Below are 12,396 nucleotides of genomic sequence, written 5' to 3'. Positions count from 1 at the left end.
AATGTGTCATCTGACCAATCAGAGCAGACTGATCAGAACTGGGCAAAGAGCTCAAATTGATCATTTCAGACAGAGGATGAAGAAGTGCTGCAACAATGTAGTGTAATGCCCGATCAAAAATCTGTCAATACTCGTCTTGCGATGACGTATTGACATTTATGTTTGCCGGTATGCACCGACATGAAAGCTTTATTTTACAGAACAAACAATAGAGAGAATACTCTATGTTAAGGAAAACTATTATTTTCTTAATTCAAGATCTACTTATTTGGTTGTATTTGTGTTTTCTTTTCATTCATAGTTATTTACAATGAAGTTAAGGTTTAACCTATAAAATTTCAAGCATCGATAGCAATTCTTTGTCATATCGGTTTGTTGAGAACATCTTCAGGTTCATTGCTGCCAGAGTAGGTTGTGATAATGCAACTCTTAAGAAAGAGGCCAAAGCTGCCACGTTATAAACAACGTTGGTTCTACTCTTCTCCTCAAAAAGTTCTGCCATTGTTGAAACGTCTTCCTCCTTTCCAATGAGCGTTTCGCTTGAACTATTGGCTACACTGCCCTCTACAATTTTCGGTGATACTGCTCCTTTTTGTTTGATGTTAAGCATAAATGAGCCTTTAGGGATCATTGCCAAACTGTTTTTTCCCTAATAGTCATCAGCCATAATGGTTCGGCTCAAGTTAAATAATGCGTATTCCAGCACGTAGTACCATTCTAGTTAACTCCCAAACTATAATGATGACCCTGCACATGACTAAAATACAAACAGTTTACGTCCTAGTCTGTAAACATAAGGTAAACATTATAAAGAATCTTCCTGTGTTCTCTTTGACACCCCAGCAACCTAATCATAGAAACAGTTCCATCAATAGACAAAGTCTGAGACTGTTTTATCAGCATTCGTGCTTCCCCCATATCAGTCTTGCGTTACTGTTTACAAGCCACGGACTTGTTTTTATCAGTATAGCATTAATGTTATCAGAAAAAAACTGTTTCCTTGTCTTGACAAAAACAGGAACAAAAACAAAGCTACTCTTAAGCTTGTGACAAAAACAAGCTGAAGACAATTCAATACAATGGTAACCCCTGCGGTAGTATCTGATCAAGGCTCTTGCCTTGATAGTTTGTAAGTGTTCAGTAGTTTAAATGGGTTTAAAGATTCCAACAAAAGAACTCCACAACTTAAAGATCACCCCTGAAGTCTCAGAGTGCAATGAATCTCTATGAGACATACTTAAGATTTCCTGCAATGGGGTAAAAGGAAAAAAACTGTTATTTTCTAAACCTAGTGTAACATACACCTTAGCTGCGTACAGAAATTTTCCTGAAGATTACCAAAGGGTCTGGATGTGAGAACTTGATGTCTGAGTCAGTTACCCCGAACACCTTCTGAAACTTCTTCCGTCAGCCCCCCTAATAATTTAGAATGCAGCAATAAAATGTCCGGAAAATTCTTGTTTCTAACACGCAAACAACGACTGAATACATAAATCTTGGGATGAAAATGCAAAACAATGTGTTGTCACAAAATCCTTGTGCTTTCTGCAGCAGAATTCATACCTCATGTCCTTCCCCTCTGCGTGTGTTGCACCTCGCCTGAATGTTCTGGGCATTTTCCTGTTGTGAACACGTCTGACCCTGACAATCTCCTTCTGCGTTTTTCATTTGTGAAAGGCAAACTTTATATCTGCGAGCAGCTAAATGGGATCTGGGGAATCTGATCCCTGATGAGAACTGTCTCAAGTCAGTTTATGTCACACAGAAATTAGAGGCTGGCTGTGGAGTTTATAACTAACCTTAAACAAAGTGTGCAAGAGAAAAAGATCAGCAATAAGTAGGATTTGGCATTTTAGTACCGATTTACTACTGGAACACATTTAAATACATTTAAAACTATAGCGAAGTCTATAAAAAAAGTAAATGTTGCCTTTCTTCCTCCAGGGATGTTGGCAGCATCGAGCTCTCCAATGTGACCGGCTTCATTCTGAATGTGCCGTCCAACCTGCGCTGGGGGCCCCTGCGGCTGCCGCTCAAACGCCAGCACTGGATAGGAGTCAGAGAGGTGGGAGGAGTCTACTACAACCTGGACTCCAAGCTGCGTAGCCCTCAACCCATTGGCAACCAGGAAGAGCTCAGGTTAGAGGGATGTGTGTGCACCACGACGGCTATGTCTGTTATGGTCTTACTCTTGAGTGGTCATAGAGCCTAGAATACAAGTTTCAAAGCTCCAATGGCACAGAAAAGAAAAGCAGTTACGATGATATCGTGCTGCAACAGGAACATTTAAGGGAAACAAGACTGAAATGGCTGGGAATGATCCATTATGTGGAACTGAACTCAGGCCCTGTCCAAACTCGTATGGACATTTTGCACAACAAACTTTCTCCTCAGCGTTTTGGCCTCTCGTCCACATGCAAACTACATCTTAAAACTAATTCTAATGTGCAGATTTTCAAAAACTCTGTCAGGGATGCTGTAAGAAGGGGTGCGTAGGAGGCTGCAGTACCCCCTAATGGCCAGTTGTTGTACTTGCAGTACTAAATGAAATGCGTTAATTAAGTTTGAGTTTAGCTTCAGGCCTAAGACGTTTTTCTATTTCATATATTTTGTAATATTTCATTTCATTTCAGGATATTGGGTGTAGTTTCTGTGTAGTCTATCCGACGCACACATGTAGAACATGACCAAAAGACTTTACGTAAGAACTGAAAGGATCACACATTTTTGTGGTGGTAATAGTGGTTTAGTTGTTTCTCTAACAAGAATCGTTGGGGCCCTAAAGCCAAGTTTGCTGCCTGTTGTAGTTTAAAATGCTCCAAAACTGGTATAAAATGTTGTTGAACCTTGAAATTAAGACTGAAATCATGAATGTTGCAACAAGGCTACATTCAATATGAAGCTATTGTATAGACGTTATCTAAACACCCCCAACTCTGACCTCTAGTCTCCCTCGTGACAGTGTGTCAGTGTTGTGTAGCGTTGTGTGTAGTTTGTGTGTATCCTGTTTACAACTTGTTCCACTGACCTCAAGTGGCCAAAAGAAAACAATCAATGGAAGGTTAGGTCTGCTCATTTTAAACGACTATTTGTTTTGTCTCTTTTGGCTTTTTGATTAATGTAGCATAACTGTGGCTTTCCTGTTTGCTTTTCATTTCACCACAACCTAGGAAGTTTTTGCGCCAGCAGCTGCGAGGGAAGAACTGTGAACTCCTATTGGTCGTTTCAGAGGAAGTGGAGGCGCGGCAAACGTGGCGGTCTGAAGGCTGAGGGGTTAACCGGCCAATCACAGCTCCAACTGGGCCAACAGCCAATTTCAGAATGAACGGGAGAGAAAGTTGAGTCGTGCACAGCCAAACACAAATGGATGCACACTTAAAGATGTATTTTTCCCCCTTTTTTTATTTGGGTTTTGTTTACACGGCCTTTGCTGGACTCTTATCTGATAAGATGCAAAGCAGTGAAGGAAACACTTTACAGGGAGAATCAAAGAATCACAGTCCACTTCTCACAGCACAGTCAAGACTTGTGAGAAGTTATTATTCTGTTTCTGCTACTCTTGTGTTTTTTTATATATATTGACTATTTTTCAATGTTTGTTTTTGAGCTGTTGTTTTTTTTTACTGTTCAAGTTCCAAAGTTTCCAAAGTCGTGGGAATTCTGACTTTCTGAAAACAAGCTGCGTTTCTCTGCTTGTCTCCATCGGTGATCCTCACCCGTGATCCTCACCCGTGTGTTTTTCCGTGTTCCTGTCTCTCCCTGTACGTGGTGAATCTGTCGCTGTCCGTTTCCTCCATCCTTCACTTTCACCGAAGCGTGCCCTCCCTTACCTCAGTGCCACGCCATCTTACTTCTCCTCTATGTCACTTTGTTCACATCACAGGACAAAGTCAGTGGTGTATCACGTTGCCAACTTCGTATTTCATCCATTTTTCAAACACTTCTGGTTCAGACTGAGCCTTCACTGTGCAGAGGCTGTGCTGACACAACCGTTTTATAATGGCAACAAAGCAATGCAACACGCAGGCCATGCACTCCCTCTAGTGGATCCTTAACCTCCGTTTCCTTCCTTGCTCTTTTTTTTACGGTTTTCACTTTCAAATGGTCACTACAAAGTAAAGAAGTCTGCTTGTCATCAAAGAAGTCATTCTAATAATAATCATCCTTTAGTGGAGTTTTGCTGTAACAATCAAGTAAGGCCGATAAAGAAACAGGACATCTAAATTATTAATAGAATTTAACTGATCAAAGTCTACAGTTCAGGTTTAAGGGCCTCTTACTCGCTTGATGTGAAGCTTTGATCAAATTGAACGGTGCTTGTCAGCAGATTTAGTTGGCTCAGTTGTCATGGAAATGTACACGCTCAAACTCTAATCTCGTAAGCAGTAAAGAACGTGCAACATTCTTTAAAATCAACATTTAAATCATTTTCTAAACATAAATTCAGATTCTGACTTTTTTCAGGTGAATTTTTGCAGGATTGCTGAGTCATTAATGACAAAAGCATGTATCTTGTTGTTTGGACACTAACTTGAACAATGCAAACAATGAATATACAAATACCAGCTCTGGAAAATGTTCTGACTTTTTATCGACTGTAAAAGAAAACAATCAAAAAAATAAACCGCAGATTCATTGATAATCAAAATAAATTTCAGTTGCACCCCTACTTCTATGGTAACTCAGAAACTAGAAATCTGCTGATGAGGACTAGTTTGTCCTTAGAGTTTCAGCACATTATTTACAAAGATATCATATAGGTTTAAAGAAATATTGTTTTTGCTTCTCTTGCATAATTACAAAACAGACAACCACACGAGGACACAACACAGAAAACGTCATTCTGTTCCTGTTTCTTCATTTTTTCATTTTCAAATGATCTCCACCGCCGCAGCCCTCTGTAGCACAAGTGCTGAGCCATTGCAGTTCTCCTCCTCCTCCTCCTCCTCCTCCTCCTCCTCCTCCTCCTCCTCCTCCTCCTCCTCCTCCTCCTCCTCTTCCTCTCAATCATCTCTTGTCAAACCTGCCAAACTCTGCTTCGACAGGACGTCGTCACTACAGTAAGCGGTGATCTGTAATGTGTAAGGGGATCAGTCTGAAGAGGGCTTTTTACCGGTTGTTTCTGTGAAGGGAAGTTGTCAGTTTGAGAAACAGTGGATTGTAGCGTAACGTGCCTGAGTAGCAGGTAATCTAGAAACAGAAAGTAACGTGAAAAGGAAACTGTAAGTGAAGTGACCACACGTCTTACCGGATGTGTGTTTGTGGTTGGTCATCGTGAAATGGGCCTTAAAGTCTGCTGTAGTAGCGTTCAGATCTATCAGTTGAAGATGTTTATACGAGTATTGTCTGTTAATGACGATATTGGCCTTAACTTGTTTACATTAGAAAAACAAATATATGTATATGTGTGTTTCTCTGAGAGAGTGACAGGGGCTGTGCAGTTCCATGCCATTTCAAGAGATTTATTCCAAAGCACCAGTTTATCCCAAATTTAGAGGAGGAACAACTGTTGCTCAGCTGAAACACAGATGAACTCGTCTGTAAGGGTTTTTTTCACTTGTGCAGCCAAGGACTTTATTGTATTTACAAACATTTGAAACTGAATAATTTCATTTAAAAAGAAAAACAACAATAATATCACATGATTTTCAATGGTGCAGGTCTTATATACAATCCCAGCCCAGCGTGTGGACCTTCAATATCATAATAAGTTCAAGTGAAACATCAGTGGGGCTGAGATACTTGGACCCATTCACATCATAACTAGTGTCTCACAACTGCATTCAACTGTTTATTTGTTTTTTTGGCACGACAATCCATTCAGCTGTTCCTGCTTAAGGAATCTTGATTGTCACTTTTTTTTGCATAGAAATAAAATGCTTATAATGGCACTTTATGTATAAGCTACAGTGTGTGTTTGTGTGTGTTACTGCTTGGAAATGCTCATTATGAGACTGTCCTTCTCAGCCTGATTTGGGATGATTTGATCAGATGTAACATATATATTTTAGACTATTTTTATGTGATTACTCAAGTTTTTCCTCTTTAGCTTCTGCATACTTCTACCCCAGTTTCCTTCCATTTGAGAGGTGCATGAATGACTTTACTAAAACTGCATTTATTTGAAAGCTGACGTTAATTTAGTTGCCTGTTAAATTAAGAATTAACATGAAGTGTGATTATCAAGTAGTAAATATTAAACCAGTGATTTTCAGATTTTTTTCACTGATGAATTCTTAAAACCATTCAATTTTCACACAAAAAAAGCAAAAAAATAAGATAGAAATCAAATTTGATAAGCAGAACGTAGTTTTTCTTTGTTTTTCTTAAATCTAAAAGTTGAACGTTAAATCGAAACCTTAATTTTAAATGTTAAGCTTTACTATCAGCGCCTCTCGTGTGTTACTCATCCGCACATTGAGAGAAGAATGAGGGGCACGAGGCGACTGGTGGCGCGCGGGGCGCGCTCTGGGAGCACGGGCACGCGCCGAAGCGGTGTGCAGATGTGTCGCAGATTTTGTAAAGTCACTGGACTCACACACACACTCTCACACACACAGAGAGAGAGAGAGAGAGAGAGAACGTGAAAGTGGCTCTGCTTGAACTGACAGAACAACGACTCGTCTGAGGAAGAGCAACCGGGAGGCAGAGCACTAAGCCCGGGGGAAGCGGCTTCACAGCCCGTTTAGTGCCGGAGGAGGACGGTGCCCTGACGGAGGAGGAGACCCGGAGGAGACCCGGAGGAGCTCAGTGATGGAGCTGTCAGCGATCGGAGAGCAAGTGTTCGCCGTGGAATTGATCTTAAAGAAGAGGGTGAGAAAGGTGAGGGCTGCCCCCTGTCACCCCGGGACACCGGGGGGAGGAGAGGCTGGGTTGGATGGAACCTGTGGTTGTCTAACTGCATGTGTGCAGGGGGGCGGGGTAGAGGGGGGTGTCCCTTTAAAGCAACGTGCGTGTGTTGTCAGTGTACTACAGCCTGCACACTGGATGGAGCAGGATCCACCTCGTTCTGGGCCTGTTCACTGTTTGGGTTCCAACAGAACCAAAAACTACCGAACCTGGTGGAGAGATGTGGTTCAGGATCAGGGGCAGGATCCAGACCTTTTCCCCACTTACTTTATCGCCTCAAGGGAATTTTTGAAATTACAAAGATCTTTGTATAGTGGTCTATGAAAAACTATGTGGAAACCATAAAACCTGAAACAGTTGGGCGCCCTAGCTTCACCAAACCTAAACCTTCCTTGAGGACACTGGGATGAGTTGAATATTGCCAGTGATGCTATGAAATGCATTGTTCATGTCTTAAGGACTAGTAACTATCCTATATGAATATTTACATGCACCATGAGTTCCATTATTTACGCTGTTAGCTCTTGGAATTGTGGGTATTTAGGTTAAGAGAGCAAGCAAATGCAGTGCTGTCATTTATGCTTTAACTCTTCCCCCATATACATTGCATACGTGCCCTGTTTACTTTATGTGTGGAACTGGGTGAGTAAGATGAAGTCGGGAAAAGTGGTGACCTCACCTGCTTAGAATAGCTGGTAGTTATTACTGAATGAGTCACAGAGGAAGACTTACTGTTAAAGGCTTGGCGGGTATCTGGAATACATACAGTACAGTACATGTCACATCTAACGGTTATTTACATATCTGTCAATTGTTGTTTGTACCTACCTTCACAAAAACAGAAAAATCTATCAATGTCTGCCATGCGTCTGATTTGTCCTTCATCCTATTGTAATATCTTGGACTTGACATCAATTTGAGTGTTTGTTTTTTGTGTGATTCTGTGTTGACACAAGATGCATCAGCCCTGACTCAGTGTGGCAACAGTTTGGGGCTCACAGAATTGGACTTTTTGAGCCTAACAACCATAGACTAAAGATGCACGACTCGTCTCCACTTCCTCCCACTATCCACAAATGAAGCCAAAATATCCTGAAATCAAAAACTGCCATCTTGCACGTTTGGACACTTACATGTTTCAATAAAGAGCAGTGGTGGAGGAAGTACTGAAGTTTAGTACTTAAGTAAAAGTACCCAGGAAAATATATACTTAAGTAAAAGTAAAGGTACTACATCAACAATCCTACCTAGGTAAAAGTAAAAAGTACTTACTTTTAAATTTACTTTAAGTATTAAAAGTAAAAGTACTCACGCAATGGGTTGTCTCTCAATGTCTAGGCTGTGCCATATTGATAAAGAATGCAGATATAGCTACTGGTAATACTCATGCCTCTACAGATGTCACTACTGGTAATAATTATAAGCAACAACATTTGTTTATTGGAAAGGTTGGTGCACTTATTGTGCTTACCCTCTGTAATACTGTTCACACTCTATCTTCCAATTCTGCAGATGACAAGTTATCTACCAAAGAGTCTATGTTGAACGCCCTAATCTGAATAAATGTGCAAAATATTGTCTCATACTCGAGACGTGTGGCTGAAGCACCTCCAGTATCCGGATATTTCACATTTCATTGTTTTTATGTCTCTGTTTGAAGTAGAGACATGAAACGGATGGTCGGGGGAATGACCTGCAGTAAATACTCCTTCAACATTTGGCCACCAGGTCGAAGCCACATTAAACCCATTTAAATGGTTTTTAATTTAAATGTGTGTGGGACAAGCCACAGTGTGCTCTCTAGTTGATATCAATGCTGCTCTTACACTGAATGTCTCCTCACAGGGGAATGTGGAGTATCTGTTGAAGTGGAAAGGATGGCCTCCAAAGTAAGTGTGTACACTTTACTGAGATGAATGGATTATACGGATTATTTATAATATAAAGGTGCATCCCTTTCAGATTGACATATGCACTAGATTCTGAGCATGCACAGGAATTACCTTTGTCATATCCAAAATAGATACATTAAAGCAACATTACAGCATAGATTCACAGAAGCTTGAACATGCTTTCTTGTCGTGCAGATACAGTACATGGGAACCTGAGGAACATATTCTGGACCAGCGCTTGGTGCAGGCCTATGAAGAGAAGTAAGGCTCCACTCATCATGTGCCAGATGAAAAGCAGGAAGGGTTTGACACAAAGTGGAGCAGGAATAAGTCAAGTTTCTTCTCCCATTATACTCATGATGAAGAGATCACGACTCAGCAGACCGAGACCTCTCTCTAGCTGGTGTAAGCCTCTGTCCTTGCTGCTTGGATTGTAATTGGATATTGAAAAACCCGTAAAAATCCTAAATGCTCCAGTTTTGATGCCAAATCATCTCCAAATGTGATCATATTCACATTTGGCTGCATTTGTAAGTGCAGCAGAATAGAGTGCAGCTAGAGTGCAAGACACACAGGTACTGTTTCTAATTCTCAATACATCTCTGCAAACAGAAAGTGTCATAGTGAGTCTTTGATGAAAACAAGCAGGGAAATGATTCAAGTGGACTAACTACTGATGAAAAAACTAGAGCCTGACCGATACAGATATAAAGGAGTGAAAAAATGTTGACACCGATATATTGACCAATTATTTATTTATAATTAACCCTAACCCTAATGTGCTTGGTTTTTCTAGAGAGCAGAGAGACAGAGCTCTGGGTCACAGGAGGAAAGGATCAAAGGCCAAAAGACTCGATCTGCAGGTAACGTTTTGGAGTTTAATAAAAAAAAGGTTGAGAGTTATTCTTACTCGCACAACTTCACTGGTGTTCATACTTGAGTGTACAATTTCTTTTCCATTCTCTTTGTCCCTTCTGGAAACTGATCGGTGTTTGACCTTTGACTCAACCGACCCTCCACTTCAGTTTGCTTTCACACAGTTATTGGAACAATGTCTCATTCGTTTCCCCCTCTCTCCGTTTTTGACTCAGAACACCATCTACGCCATGGACCTCCGCAGCGCTCACAAGATCCCTGAGAAAGCTCTGCCTCGCCTGCGTCTCTCGCTGACGCGCTCGCTGGTCCCGGAGGATGTGGACGATCCGTACGGTGCCTGCAGACACAAACCCGGGAGTTCTGAGTTCAGGAGCTTGGACTCCAACCCTCCGAGTCCAACACAAGAGGACTGGGAAGGCCTGGGAGAAGAAGACGAGGAGGAGGAGGAGGATGCAGAAGATGAGGAGGATAGGGAAGAGGAGGCGGCTCAGAGGGAGACGACAGAAAGCATTCTTCATGGTAAGTGTGTCAGTCGGTCAGCCAATGGGCTCTCATCCCCATCACGACCCAGTTTCTTTGAGAACCTCCTATTTCACTGGGCACGCAACCAAAGTCTTTAACTGCATCCTGAGCTGATTAAAGAGAAGAACGATGCAGGCGTTGAAATATAAACTGAATACAATATAGTCTGGATGTGCAACGAAATGAGGCAACATGTGCTGTAAAGTCTATAAAAAGTGTTCTGTTGCACTGTAAGGACTAACCACTGACACTGAAATGGTAAGTTATGATTCCACCGGATTTTTTGTTCAGTATTAGTTTCAGTTTTTAAGTTGACAGTTATTTACAATTAATCACATTCAGGTTCAGGGCCGTGCACAGACATTTTGGGGGGCAGTTGCTCCAGTGAAGAAATGGCACCCCTCTCATGACTATTTATGGAAACAAAGGTTACTTACAGTACCACGTTTTATTACACATGTACTAATTCAAATAAACGAACACACGTGAGGATGTTTTAAACTCAATATCAAACAATTTTGAAGCTTTTAAACCCTATTGTTGCCTGGTTGATACCGAAGAGGGCAGGTCAGAGAAACGTAGCCTTAAAGGGATAGTTCACAGAAAAATGACAATTCATTTCATTATCTACTCACCACTACACCGATGGAGGGGTGGGTGAAGTGTTTGAGTCCAAAAAACACTTAAGGAGTTTCAGGGGTAAACAGTGTTTTTGAGACATCTCTTCTCAAAGTAATAATGTCGGGTGCAGAATGGGACATGGGGCATCTTCCCTTTGTCCGTTTATAACAACTGCAAGGGGTGAACTCAATAACACTACACGTGTTCTATACGCTTCATGACTCTATCTCTGCCCTTTCTTTCTCTCTCCATGTCCCCTCTCCTCACTCAGGACAAGAGAGGAAGGACCGCTGGAGCTCCGACATCGCACCGGACGAGGTCATCGCTGTTTCTGAGAAGCCGGACCCCCTCTGGAGGCCCGTCAACAGACCGGGAGAGGTGACGGTCACGGACGTCACCCTCAACTCCCTCACAGTGACTTTCCGCGAGTCGAGGGTCGCCACAGGCTTCTTCAGACACTGTAGCCTGGAGGTCTGAAATGTGACGAAGTGGCTTGTCAGGGTGGGCACTGTGGGAGGCACTGGCTCTAATCACAGTGTGTAACTGGTTGAGGAACCAAGTTGGTGTTTTTATTCCCTCTCTGCAGCCTCTCGCTCCCCCCCATTGCCAGCTGAGTCTGGTGAGTGGTACGTTTACATGCACAGAGTCACCTGGGTGTAAGCAGAAGAGGCAACATTGTATCACTACACTAAAAAGATGGATACTTCTGTTGTTTTGGCCTGTTAATGTCCAACGAAAAGAAAAACAGGCACCGGAGGACTAAATGTGAGCCAGATCTGGACCCATACGTAGATTTTGGAAAAGCACACTTGAGGAGTCAGTCAATTAGCAGGAGTCAGTCCAGTTTCACCATCGCACTGCTCCTTATTTTTTGCAGGATTGGTGACACCTGAAAATCTGAGGAATAGCTTCAAACCACAGGCAGGAACCTGCATCACACACCTGCATGCTAGTGGTTAAAAAGCCAACATGATGCCTTTAAAGCAGTTCCCAGCAAGGACCTTAAGCACGACATGTTCGTATTATCCCACACTTTTATTTTGAAAAATGGGCTCTCAGAGTTTGCCTCTATTCAGAGCTTTCTTCTATAAACTTTCAAAAGCTTGTCGAAAAGTTTTAAAGTATAAAAACACAAAAGCAGCACAAAATTGGACAGACGAACAAGCTCCATAGTATTGCACTTGAAGTCCTTCAGTCCTGTGAGCCTCAGACACTGGCTTTTTTTCAGACAATTATATTTATTGATGCCTATTCGGACTATATTTCAATAACAAATTTCCAACCCTACCCTTAAGTTCACTATACAGTTGAGTACATATAGGTGCCCTCTGACCCTGAGTACCCAACAAAGACAAAGAGTGAAGATACTTTTATTAAGGGTGTGAGGAGAGGAAACAAAAGAAGAGTCCTCTGTGTATGTAAACAAAGCCGCTAAAGTTCAGTGCTGGACTCAAAGGTTCTGTACAAACTCTAAACTACAGTGAGGTGGACATGCAGCCCTGTGTCTGTAGCCCGCAAACACAGGCCGATACAGCTATATACAAACCCCCTCTTATAGAAGTCGTCCAGTTCTGTCAGTGCTAAGATGGTGTCGTTTATCCGTACACCTCGGTCCTCATCGCAAAATATTCAAATC

The 12,396-nt window shown here is 41.9% G+C and overlaps 2 protein-coding genes across 2 annotated transcripts in view; both read left to right on the top strand.

The window, feature by feature from the left end:
* The window catches only part of josd1 (Josephin domain containing 1), a 5,918-nt gene extending 965 nt beyond the window's left edge, over window positions 1–4,953 (top strand). Inside the window, exons 3-4 of the mRNA XM_061094681.1 lie at window positions 1,945–2,139; window positions 3,171–4,953. Of these exons, the coding sequence (XP_060950664.1) occupies window positions 1,945–2,139; window positions 3,171–3,270 (295 nt within the window). The 3' untranslated portion in view covers window positions 3,271–4,953. The remainder of the gene's footprint in view (window positions 1–1,944; window positions 2,140–3,170) is intronic.
* A 1,800-nt stretch (window positions 4,954–6,753) lies between these two features.
* On the top strand, window positions 6,754–11,237 carry cbx7b (chromobox homolog 7b). The gene is made up of 6 exons (XM_061095579.1): window positions 6,754–6,822; window positions 8,695–8,738; window positions 8,937–9,002; window positions 9,538–9,604; window positions 9,833–10,136; window positions 11,032–11,237. Exons 1-6 carry the CDS (start codon window positions 6,754–6,756, stop codon window positions 11,235–11,237), a joined length of 756 nt encoding a protein of 251 aa, XP_060951562.1.
* Window positions 11,238–12,396: the final 1,159 nt, after the last annotated feature.

Source organism: Limanda limanda, chromosome 21 (assembly GCF_963576545.1).
Source record: "Limanda limanda chromosome 21, fLimLim1.1, whole genome shotgun sequence".
NCBI lineage: Eukaryota > Metazoa > Chordata > Actinopteri > Pleuronectiformes > Pleuronectidae > Limanda > Limanda limanda.
This window is presented reverse-complemented; position numbering and strand designations above follow the sequence as displayed.

What these genes read in the sequence shown, in the direction of transcription:
- cbx7b (XM_061095579.1), top strand. Translation starts at nt 6,754, where the DNA reads ATGGAGCTGTCAGCGATCGGAGAGCAAGTGTTCGCCGTGGAATTGATC. An exon ending in TGGAAAGGATGGCCTCCAAA is followed by an intron (nt 8,739 to 8,936) that starts GTAAGTGTGTAC and finishes CTTGTCGTGCAG; the next exon opens with ATACAGTACATGGGAACCTG. An exon ending in GTGCAGGCCTATGAAGAGAA is followed by an intron (nt 9,003 to 9,537) that starts GTAAGGCTCCAC and finishes TGGTTTTTCTAG; the next exon opens with AGAGCAGAGAGACAGAGCTC.